The 12,362-nt window shown below is 34.7% G+C and overlaps 2 protein-coding genes across 4 annotated transcripts; one reads left to right on the top strand and one right to left on the bottom strand.

Annotated features, from left to right (window-relative positions):
- Positions 1-1,461: 1,461 nt before the first annotated feature.
- On the top strand, positions 1,462-5,364 carry LOC142542344 (putative LRR receptor-like serine/threonine-protein kinase At1g74360). Its single transcript, XM_075648936.1, has 2 exons — positions 1,462-1,799; positions 2,065-5,364. Exons 1-2 carry the CDS (start codon positions 1,727-1,729, stop codon positions 5,241-5,243), a joined length of 3,252 nt encoding a protein of 1,083 aa, XP_075505051.1. The 5' UTR covers positions 1,462-1,726; the 3' UTR covers positions 5,244-5,364.
- A 294-nt stretch (positions 5,365-5,658) lies between these two features.
- On the bottom strand, positions 5,659-11,844 carry LOC142542345 (histone deacetylase 5-like). 3 transcript variants are annotated; one of them, XM_075648938.1, is made up of 14 exons: positions 11,496-11,844; positions 10,603-10,804; positions 9,881-10,027; positions 9,645-9,757; positions 9,116-9,327; positions 8,292-8,356; positions 7,894-8,064; positions 7,646-7,732; positions 7,280-7,403; positions 7,089-7,210; positions 6,741-6,934; positions 6,370-6,499; positions 6,155-6,219; positions 5,659-6,042 (listed from the first exon to the last, which is right to left on the bottom strand). In XM_075648938.1, exons 1-14 carry the CDS (start codon positions 11,690-11,692, stop codon positions 5,877-5,879), a joined length of 1,995 nt encoding a protein of 664 aa, XP_075505053.1. In that variant the 5' UTR covers positions 11,693-11,844; the 3' UTR covers positions 5,659-5,876. The 3 variants fall into 3 exon arrangements, with proteins under 3 accessions (XP_075505053.1, XP_075505052.1, XP_075505054.1); XM_075648937.1 differs by having other exon boundaries at positions 10,603-10,834; XM_075648939.1 differs by having other exon boundaries at positions 10,603-10,700; positions 11,496-11,829.
- Between the last annotated feature and the right edge of the window lie 518 nt (positions 11,845-12,362).

Here is a 12,362-nt window from a genome sequence, read left to right on the forward strand (position 1 = left end):
TATTTAATTTAGTTAAAGTTTTTAAATAAAAAAATCAAAAAACATAATTTATATAGTACTTAACACACGCTCAAATTTGAGTACAAATTCCAATTCCAGCATTAATTAAATTTGACATATATTTCAACCCAATAGATATTTTAAGAAACTCTTGGTCTCCAAGCTCATATTGACAAAGCCCAACTTGCATGCTATTGTTCTAAACAAACGTATCGAGACCATCTCCAACCACAAAATTTATTTTAGTACAATTTTTAAGCTAAAATAGTGCGATTTATGCACCAAATATAACATTCATCTCCAACTCATTTACTACAAATTTTACAACAAAAAGAATATTCTCGAAATATTTATTTTATTTTACATATATTAATTATTATATTTCATTTAATATATTTTTAATTATGACTAAGGTTTTATTATTAATAAATTTAAATAATAATATTTAAGTTTATAATTTAATTATATAATATAATTTAAATTATATATAATATTAATATAAATTATATATTAAAATTATTAATTATAAATCATTAAATTAAATTATTCCTTAATTAATAATAATTAACATAAATAAATAAATATTTTAAAAAACACTAATTATTATTTTTAAATTTATATGATTAAATATTTAATTAATAAAATAATAAAATAAATATCATGCTATTATTTAAATAGTATTTATAATTTTTAATACAAATATAAAAAAAAAACGCAAACCTCCGCGTCAAATTGGCGCTGAGGAGGGGCTGCGTTATTTTGGCAAAATATGGCAGCCTTCATTGGGTGGGAAAAAGTTGCACCAAAATGGTGTTTTATAAAATCCACTTGAAAAAAATTTATATATATTTTTTCTCAAAGTCTCAGTAATGTTTTGAAATCTTAAAAAAAGTGACCAAATATTTCCGAAATATTAAAAAGAAAACTCTTTTAAAAAATTAAATAATTTTGAAATAGGTTTTCCATTAATCAAGTGCACGACTTCAAATACGGATGTGAGTTTTTTTAGAGCGTTGTTTCATACTACAAAGACGGATATTCATGATTGTAGAGTTATATCAAGGTGTATTAAATCGAGAAAAGTATAATAGTAATTAGACTACCAGCACCAAAATCAACTGTTGGATGATATTTATGGGACCAAAATCGATAGTTATATGAATATATATAAAAAATTAAAATGATCCCACCACATATTTGTATGACAAAAAAAAAAAAAAGTATGACAAAAAAAAAAAAAAAGTACACAAAATTTCTCCGAATTTCTTAATTGTTTCCCTTTTTCTAGGAAATGTTTTATTTCAAAGTTAGCCTAGAAGAACACGGAAACCTGGTCTACCTGGGCGGCCGCCATGTTTTGGTATTTCCCCGAGGCTGCGAAATCAAAAGCACTATTTGTCGTCTAGCACAAAAATAAGGATAATCAACATTGTACAACACATCAGTCCATATTTGTCTAAACTTGCGACTCCATTCAATTATATTTTTTCGTAGACTTTGATTCCAATCAAAAAGTGCTGCCAAGAAAACAAAATAACTCGTGTGCATGCAACTGGTCTACGTTACTTTTCCACACGATATCATACATAGATTCGACTGGCCTGAAACCCCTTGTTTTTCATAATTTTAAGTTTTTTCTTGGTTAATTATATTGCCTCGTGCATGAAATCCCAGTAACGTTGCTGAAGAATCCCAGTTGGAGAAAGAACCAGACCGAGTTTAATTTATGATGTCGGAAGAAGAAAACGTTCATTTTCTGTTTCATTTGGCTTCTCTGTGTTTGTTGATTCTCATTGGAGGTACTTGTCACTTTTTTTGAATATTAAACTTCTTTCTGGGATTCAACCGTAGATAATTTTCGCAGAGAATTTAGGATGAGCAATTGAAGGTGTTAAAAGTTGCATTTATATGGTACTTACGCGTTCGGCAACATTTGGCGATGAGTTTTTGTAATTTCCAGTGCTGATTCTGCATGAAAACTATTTTTTCCTTCTTTTAATTTTTGTGGGTTTTCCAAGGATATCATTTGGGCTAAAACTTTTTTGTTCTGTCTGAAAATCACAGGAAAACTCGTTCTTGGAGATTCACTAGAGACAGATAAGCAAGTTCTGTTACAGCTCAGATCATTTCTGGAGCAAGAAAATCCAGTCATTGCAAATCAAGGGAAATACAGGAAATGGAATCCAAAAGATTCATCACCTTGCATTTGGCCAGGAATTTCTTGCAATGAAACCATGAATCGTGTGGTTGGCATCGACCTTTTCCAAAGCCGTATTAATGGAGAAGTCTTTAATAACTTCTCTGCTTTAACCAAACTAATGTATCTCGATTTATCAGGAAACACAATAGGCGGGGCCATACCCGAAGATTTAGGCCAGTGTGAGAATCTCAGGTTTTTGAATTTGTCACATAACATCATTGGTGGGGAGCTAAACTTGACCGGACTTAGTAATTTGGAGGTTCTTGATCTGTCCATTAATAGAATTGAGGTTGATATTATGGTAACTGTACCAAGAAATTGCGAAAATTTGATAGTTGCAAATGTTTCTAGTAATAATATCACAGGCGACGTGAAGGCAATATTTGTAAAGTGTCAGAATTTGAAGTTTCTTGACTTGAGTATAAATAATTTGGAGGGAGATATACCGCCTGGATTTGATCGTATTGAAGAGTTTTCACTGGCAAAAAACAGATTTTCAGGCCGAATTCCCGCTTTCTTTTTCACCAAGAATTGCAGCCTTCGAGTCTTGGATTTCTCTGAAAATGGGTTTTATGGAGAATTTCCTGCAGAAATTTCAAACTGCAAGAATTTGGAGGTGTTAACTTTATGGGGGAACAAGTTTAATGGGCAAATTCCGAAAGAAATAGGGTCATTGCACAATCTGAAAGCACTTTACTTGGGTAATAACGACTTTTCAAGAGATATACCGGAAACTTTAATCGACCTAAGAAACTTGGAGTTTCTTGATTTAGGCAGAAACAGATTTGGACGAGATATACAAAAGATATTTGGGAAATTGACTCAAGTGAAATTTCTCCTGTTGCATTATAATTCATACACCGGAGGAATATACTCTTCTGGGATTCTTAATCTGTCCCAAATTGCTAGATTGGACTTGAGTTTCAACAATTTCTCAGGGTCATTGCCAGTTGGAATTTCTCAAATGGCAAGTTTAAAGTTCTTGATTCTTGCACATAATCAGTTCACTGGAAATATACCATTCGAGTATGGAAATCTTACAGGACTTCAAGCTCTTGATCTTTCCTACAACAAGTTAAATGGCTCAATCCCTCCGAGTTTAGGAAATTTAAACTCCCTTCTGTGGCTGATGCTTGCCAACAATTCTTTAACCGGCGAAATCCCGCAAGAAATAGGTAACTGTGGCAGCTTGTTATGGCTAAATCTTGCAGATAACCAACTTTCAGGCCGGATCCCACCTCAGTTGACAAGAATTGGCATGAATGTGACACCTACTTTTCTGTTCAATAGGCAAAATGATGATCAGATCGCTGCTGGCTCGGGTGAATGCATCGCTATGAAGAGGTGGATTCCCGCAGATTATCCTCCTTTTAGCTTCGTATACAAACTTCTTACAAGAAAAAGTTGTAGAGACCTTTGGGATAAGCTGTTAAAAGGGTATGGCCTATTTTCAATCTGCTTGCCAGGTTCCAAGATTCGGGCTATTCAGATATCGGGTTATATCCAGCTCAGTGGCAATCAGTTATCTGGTGAAATCCCAGCTGAGATTGGAAATATGATCAATTTCAGTGTGCTGAATTTTGGATTCAATCAATTCAGTGGAAAACTTCCTTCGGAGATTGAACACTTGCCTCTAGTAGTCCTCAATGTTTCAAGAAATGCCTTCTCTGGAGAAATTCCCTGGCAGATTGGCAACATCAAGTGTTTACAGGACCTGGATTTTTCGTATAACAATTTCTCGGGTGAATTTCCTGCTAGCTTCAGCAATTTGAGTGATTTGAACCGGTTTAACTTATCCTACAATCCACATATAGCTGGTTTCATACCATATACAGGTCAACTTGCAACTTTTGATAAATGGTCGTTTCGTGGTGATCCTCTTTTACGTCTCCCGTCATTCATTGAAAATGCCACTAATCAAACATTAGAAAGCGCGAAGGTAAGAGATGAGAAGAATAGAGGTCAAAGTTCATTTTTGACGGCTTTTGCTCTTACTCTTACTTTTTTAGTTTGTGCATCACTTATGGTTTGCAGCCTTGTGAGAAGCTCAATTAACAAATCAAAATATCTGTCTCGTGATTCAAATGATCAAACTGAATTCGCGAGCTCAAGTTCATCTTCACAATCAAACATGGTAAAAGTTATCCAGCTGGATAAAAGGGCATTCACACATTATGACATCGTGAAGGCTACTCAAAGCTTTTCAAATGACAGAATCATTGGTAGAGGGGGATCTGGAGTCGTTTATCGAGGAAAATTACCTGATGGCAGGGAAGTAGCAATAAAGAAACTAAGAACTGATGGTCTGGGAGGTGAAAAAGAATTTAGAGCTGAAATGGAGCTGTTGAGTGGAAACGGATTCGGGTGGCCACATCCAAATCTTGTCACACTATACGGTTGGTGCCTAAATGGGATGGAGAAATTACTTGTCTACGAGTACATGGAAGGGGGAAGTCTCGAAAATCTCATAGCAGATCGCGTAAGTCTCAACTGGAAGTGTCGTATCGATGTAGCACTTGATGTAGCACGAGCATTAGTCTTTCTACACCACGAGTGTTACCCTAGCGTACTTCATAGAGATGTTAAAGCTAGTAATGTGCTTCTTGATAAGAAAGGAAAGGCTTGTGTCACGGATTTTGGGCTAGCACGAGTGGTGGATGCTGGAGGTACTCATGTGAGCACAATGGTGGCAGGAACTGTAGGATATGTTGCACCTGAATATGGGCAGACATGGCAAGCAACGACAAAAGGTGACGTTTATAGCTATGGAGTTCTGGTAATGGAGCTAGCAACTGGAAGACAGGCCATTGATGGTGGCGAAGAGAGTTTGATTGAATGGGCTAACAGGGTTGTGGGAGAAGAAAAAAACGTATTTAAGTTGATATCAGGGCTTGAAGAAGGAGTAGAAGAGATGAGTGAATTGCTCAAAATTGGGCTACGGTGCACTGCCGAGAGTCCTCATTCAAGGCCTAGTATGAAGGAAGTCTCAGCTATGTTATTCAAGATTTCTTGTAGACAGTTGCCAGATGTAAGTTTAGGATAGCAGATGTGCAATTCATTTTTTTTCACCACACATATATAAAGACACTGTATAGGGATTATTTGCCAGATTCTTTATGTAATTAAATATACATTATCAAGTTCTTGAAGAAAATATCCATTTAGATCTCAACTAGCAAATTTTACGAAAGAGGAGGAACAGTCGCAACCATCAATCAGTCTCTGGTTTCTTTATTGATTGTAATAGTTCTTTTATGTTTCATGTTATTTAGGAATGAATTTTTAGCCGCACTTTCCATAATAGAGTCCAATGCTGTATTTGGATCAAAGGGATAAAGAAGCAAGGAAATCCATTCACAAATGCTTTGTAAGTAGTAAAACGTAGAGCAGTAAATGTAAATTTAATTGGGCACAGCATTCATTTTGAGACAGAAACCTTCCATTCCAATACGCCATGCTACCATAACTTCAAATCCAACATCAATATACAGGATAAGTTACACAATCCAAAATGTTACTGTCAAAGCAGCAGTGACAGAAAATGGCCTAATTCAGGGAAAAAATGCATTTTGGCCAAAATCAATGTCCATCCTATATATGATGGCACTTCAAATATTGACAAAAACTAACAAAATAGGCAAGAATAAAAATTTAACCGGTAAGGCACTAAATGAAATCACAATGCTCTGGTGGATGCTTCCTTTATGTATGCCAGGGCTTCCTCTTCTGTGAGTTGATTTCCTTCTACCATTCCTTTTACCCACGTAGTTGTGTACTCTTTGCTGGGTGGATTGATGGGAAACACACCGGATATGAAATTATCAACATCTGAAAGCGTGCACCTGAATTCAGAACCATATGATAGATGTAAGAAATGAACTGCAATAGTTCAAGTTAGTGATAACATATAAAATATAAAGATTCAGAAAAGATATTAAAGGTACAAATACTAACGTCATTGTCAGAATTGGAACGTCGTTCTCCTTTCCCAAGTAGAGGACATTATGGTACCAGCCTCTCTGAGTCGAAGAGAATGAAAGATTGATGGTGTAAGCAAATATGTTAGTGGACGGCATGCATATAAAAGTCTAAGAAAATAGTTTGTAATGAATGTATGTATAAATTTTGACCTAGTTACCTAGGTAACCTACAGGCACTAAACCACATACCTTAACAAACTCCACCGAAATGCACTTCTCGTTTTCTATAGTTTGCAAAGCAGTAAAATCAAATAAGGGCCGACCCATGTCGTAGCTGGAAATATTTTCCTGGTATAACACATCATTAAACTGTTCAAGCCTGCAAAAAAGCCAAAAACCGCGAATGATTTGCTCATTAGAATTTAATTTCAGTCTCTTAAAGCTGGAATGCAAAACATCATTAAGCTGCAGCATCAAGTACTTAAATGCACTCTATCACATGCGTTTGCAGATTGCAGTTGAAGATTGTAAGTGATAAGGACTAGCAAGTTGTAAAAATCTCTTGGAAGGTTTGACGATATCAATATAAGATGGTTTAACATGTAAGTGGAAATACATACGTTATTTTGTACAGACATGTGTAAGTTTTCTCCTGAAAATTACTTCTCGGATGAAGAAAAGCAACACCTCCGGGACCCCATGTAGCAGTATAATCATGGCCAAAGAATAATCGATGAGGGAAAGTTTTCCACATAATCTCTTTGAACGGGCTTTTGTCAATTGCACCGACACACTGTTTTCGCATTCCTTCTGTCTGGAAATTAAGCACAAAATGTGAAACAAACTATGAAAAACGAAGTCAACCTATGAGAAGCTCCATTAAAGATACAATGATGAGTCTAACACAAGCAAAACATTTTTAGTTCTAAAGAAAGGGACTGCTCAAAACAAGTGGAGCGGCACTCTACCTGTCCACCCTCGATATAGCAGCGAAACCTTGACACATTCATGTTTGATCCGTACGCAGCATACCAAACATTTATTTTCGAAAGTTCTGATCTCCAAGAAGGCATAGTAACAGCTTCTTCATCTACATACAGTAAATTTCATCTACATAAGCAACCTTTTTGACATGGAAAAGATATTTACATATTACTACCTTGACCATCTTCATTTACTTTAAGGTTCAAAAAAGGTTGTACAACATCCTTCACAAAATTAAGTTCTGCCGTAGCAGTGCGCGGACTCTTCTCATGCTCAACGTCAGAATCAGAGCTTGAGATCTGCAAAATTTAGTACATTAGAAGACGACTCTATAATGATGATAGTGGAGGATCAAAGTAAAAGTTTATGGTTCATGATTGAAGAATGTCAATGATAATGACAAAAAAGGGAGAAAAATTAAACAAGTTAATATAGGCTAACACATAGAGAAATTTTTGCTTAATGCATCAGTTGACTAAGATGCTGCAACAGCAAAATGTTTAAAAGAAATCATCAACATTGAAGGTAAAGAAAGTCTTACCTCAATAAAAGATGTTCTCCTGCTTATCACCGTATCAGTCAAATTTGCAGCAAGGATAGGCCAATATTCACTTAATTCCTGGCGTACCTGAGATAAAATGAAATTTGTTGAGCTTCACCTTTAAAAAATCATGAAGCCTGGGCTTAAAAAGAAAAAAAAAACAATAATGATATAGCATCAAAAGTTTTAAAAATAAAACATTCATAACCAATAACTACTTTTTGAAAAAAATCTCAACAAACACTTACTGCCTGTATCACACGCCAAGTAGACTCAAGTGGATAAGCCTCCACGGACCCAGTTATAGGCTTGTGTTGTAGCAATACTTCGACACAAGCTTGGGCTGAATTTGCCAATGAATTCAGATTATATCCTCCTTCAAGTGCCATGACTATTTTCCCTCCCGCAAACTCCATCAACTACAGAAGGCATCTCAAAAAATACTAAAAAATCCTTTTAAAGTAAATAACTAATCATTTTAATATTAGGTTACAATTATATGAAACGACATTCAGGGGAAACTGAGAAAAAGAAAACAACGGACCTCATATCCAGTGGTGGTAATATTCAGAAAGTAGACTAAACAGAAAGAGTGTGAAAGAACTATTTATTGATTAATTCAGATGACAACTCTTCAAGTGCTAACCTTGTCAAGCATGATCGAGTATCCATACGGACTAACTCGGCAGCCCCCAAGAGGATCACCTATGGCTGTACAATCACCATTACAAGCACAAAATCATGAAACTGCCAATATTTATAAAAGATCCCACATCATATCAAGGAACTCTGATGTAAAAAGTGAGCAAGAAAAGAATCCAACTCTGGTCAGGTGGCATGAGCTGCATGAATAAAGGAATGCGAGCAAGAACCAATGTAATCTATCCATATACACATTTAACCAGAGCTTAACAGAACTCGAGCTTAGACCAAGTGTAGCTTCATATTTCAAATACATCAGTATGAGTCACCATATTCACTTAAAAACCATAAAGGGAGAGAAAATTTTTGGTCCTTGAAGTTTTCTATGTGCAATAGAGATAATGTTAAATTGTCATACCTCACGGTGAAAAACTACTGAAGACTAATTTTCCCACATCCCACCACAGAGTTTAAAAAGTACCTTTATCCATGCGTAAGTTTGAATGTCACATTTGTGCCGTACACTTTTACTAAGTTAGCGAGAAATATGAACTTCAATTATCTAAAATAAAAAGAATTTTGACTTATAAAAAGTAAAAAGTAACAATAATCACATCCCAAGCCCCTTTTGTTCAAATTCAAATGCAAAATTCCAAGAACATTGTATACTTCGTTTATGTTGTAAAATCAAATATACATTCAAGCTGATAAATCTGATAATATCAATTTATTCAGCATAATGTTTCAAAACATGAAAGCAGCGCGGAAAAGAGGAGTAAGAAGTGTTACAAGAGATCATCAAATGAATGAGTCAATTTTTCAGTTAACCTGCATCAAAACCAGCTGAGATAATTATCATTTCGGGATTGAACTCCTTGGCAACAGGAATCAATATATGATCCCAAACAGCAAGATAGTCGGCATCTCCACACCCCCCATTCTCCCATGGAACATTAATGTTGTATCCAGAACCTGGTCCTTCTCCAATCATGATATACGACCCATCATCATTTGCTGGATAGAAACTTCCGAACTCATGCCTAATTGAGACAGAAATTCAAATAATATCACCATTACGAGAAACAACATTAAGCAATAATAAATATCCATCTCTGATTGGCCGATTATATTGGTCGAATAAGAAAATGCATATCAATGTATTGCCAAGAGTGAAGATCAACAATTTAGATTAGGGCTCTTGATAGGACAAGTCAATAACTGTAATTTTTTGTGAAATATAACTAATTAGATGATAATGAAATAGTAAGTATCAGCGCAGTATATGGTATGTCATTTCCACATCTATGCTTTTGATAACAATTACAGAAATTGATTTTGAAAATTTTAGCATACAAACCTATGTACAGAGAAGAAAAGCACTCGAGGATCATTGTAGAACATCTTTTGAGTTCCATTTCCATGGTGTACGTCCCAATCAACAATCAAAATTTTGCTGATACCGAACTCCGGCTACAGTATTTAATGAATGACTCAAATGAGTTGAATCTAACTGATAAAAAGTATAGGAAGCATTAAGTTCTCAAAAAGTCCACAAATAAAGAATAAACCATTAAAATCTAAACCAGGTCTCACTTTGTCATTCAACAGATAACTTGTAGCAACAGCGACATTGTTGTAAAGACAAAATCCCATTGGTTCAGTTTTTTCTGCATGATGTCCAGGAGGCCTAACAATAGCAAATCCAGAATCCAATTCCCCTCTAGCAACTTTCTCTGCGACCTACGGAGCATAAAAGGTACAGAAAGTTTTCATGTAACCAGAGATGCACATCTCGACAAAGCAATAACTGACAAGTATCTATATATAATGAAATTGCATAACCCACTTAGGTATTTATATATTTTTTTATGACAAATGATATTCATTAATGAAAATAAAGGTGTAAATTTGGAAATTTAGAGGACAAGATGTCCACCCAAACTCACTTCATATTTACAAAGACAAAACTTGCATCTAATCCCAAAGTTAGCTTCCTAGAAACAGCGGAACGGCATTACAGGGAGAAAAAAAAGGAAAGAAAAAATCAAACAACTGAACCCAAGTTGATAAAGAAGTTAAAAGATTCAGCTTCAGATAGTTTACAGGAACTTGAGTGCAAAACCCGGATTTGATGCATTATAAAATTTCAAACATCATAGATTGTAACATAATCGAAGGTCCAAATCTACTGATAACTGATTTGTCCTTTCTCACATATGTTAGTTACATTCTCTTGCCACATTTGAACAATGTATGAGCTACACAATAAAAGAATCTTGGATTATTTCTTCTAAGATCAATCCCAAGATGCATACCTCTATAACAGAACCGGCAGCAAGGCAAGCAGCCTCCGATGATCCATCATTGAAATAAATGGAGTTAAATTTTGCAGCCATTCTTTTTCTCCTTGAGCCTGAGTATTTAGAACTAACATTTTTGATGAACTCAATGTGACTTTTGGCGTGAACCAAAGCTAAAGAGTTATCGTCAACTTCCTTTGCTTCCAAAACTACACATCTGGAAGCAGCAAGCATTGATACAACCGTTCTTTATTGAAAACAGAAATATTGACTTCAATGTCGAGGCCAAACATAGCTTCACTAAAAATCAATAAACAAATTCTTCCAAAAGATAGCAATTTTACATCTTTAATAAAGTAGATGACCAAATTTAGAGCAGCAAAATAATAATAAAGTTAAAGCATTCTTCTTTTTGGCTCATTTTGCTTTCAATTTTTTGAATTTCAGACTGCCTACAGAAAAGGTGAAAAGGGAGTGGGTGGGGTGAGAATTTAGAAGAACGAGAAAGGCTAAATGAGGAGAAAAACATATGACACGAACTAATTTGATTTTAGCAGACACATATTCACTAAGCAGAAACAAAGATCGAAAGAAAAAAAAAACAGCAATGAACATTATGTTTCAAACAACAGAATATCTGTTGCATCACAAAGAAGCATCTAATTCACAGCACAAAAAACACTCTCCTTTGGAGAAATACTCAAGAATCAATTTCCAGAAAATGTCATAAATCACTCTTTCAATCCCATTTCGAATCAGCCGTCAACCACCCAAAAAAAAATAAAAAAATCCAAACATAGGTCTCAAATTCGTACAAACCATCTCACAGTTTCATATGCCAAACTTGATCACCCAGAAACATGCAAAAAAAAAAAAAAAATCTAAAACAAACGGGTTACAAAAATCACCTTTGACAAATTCCAGAGGATTTGAGCTTGTCCCAAATGACACGAATGCGATTCGGGTTTTCCGGATGGTAATCATCATCTGGGTTGTCGTGTTTGCACATTCTATCATCGTAGAGAATCCCCACGCGCCGTCGTATTGGAGGGTCATCGGTGTTTCTTCCGTTCAAACTACTCTCAGTCCCAGAGTTCGACTCCATTTTCTCTCAGTTTCGCGCTTCACTGGTATGCTGAGAGTTTTCAAGATTGAATTTTGAAACCGAAAAGTGTATACGGGAGAGAGGAGAGTGAGATTGATGATACTAAATCTCATGCTAACACTTTGGAAAAGAAAGTGATTTTGTAGACGAAATTACGATAACAAGAAGCCAATAAATAATATTTTGTTTGAAAAGTAATAATAATAAAAAGAAGAAGAAGATAATATGCGAATTTAGAATTACAGAATTTTGGCTAATAGATTTCACGCGTTATTAAAATTTTGGCTAATATTTTATATACATACATATATATATATATTATTTCGAGTTTTAATGTTTTATATTTATATTCTAGTTTTTTTTTTTTTTATTTCAACATAGCTATTTCTAAGTAAAGAAAAGATTTAATAAATCGGGGCACTGTGACTAGGTTTTCTATCTAGTCTCTAAGCCCGAAAATTTCAACAAAATAATTAAAATGATTATTTATACAAAAAAATCGTAAGTATAAATATTTTTTAATTATTTATCTAATTGAAAAAATCCTAGTAACTCATTTTCATACAAAAATAATATTTCAAATAAACTGAGATAACTCAAACTCCAGTCTAAAAATTTCAAGTTTATATATTTATTATGACTTTTTTAGCACATGTTCATAATCAAGTTT

The sequence above is a fragment of the Primulina tabacum genome, chromosome 4 (genome assembly GCF_025594145.1).
Source record: "Primulina tabacum isolate GXHZ01 chromosome 4, ASM2559414v2, whole genome shotgun sequence".
Taxonomy (NCBI): Eukaryota; Viridiplantae; Streptophyta; class Magnoliopsida; order Lamiales; family Gesneriaceae; genus Primulina; species Primulina tabacum.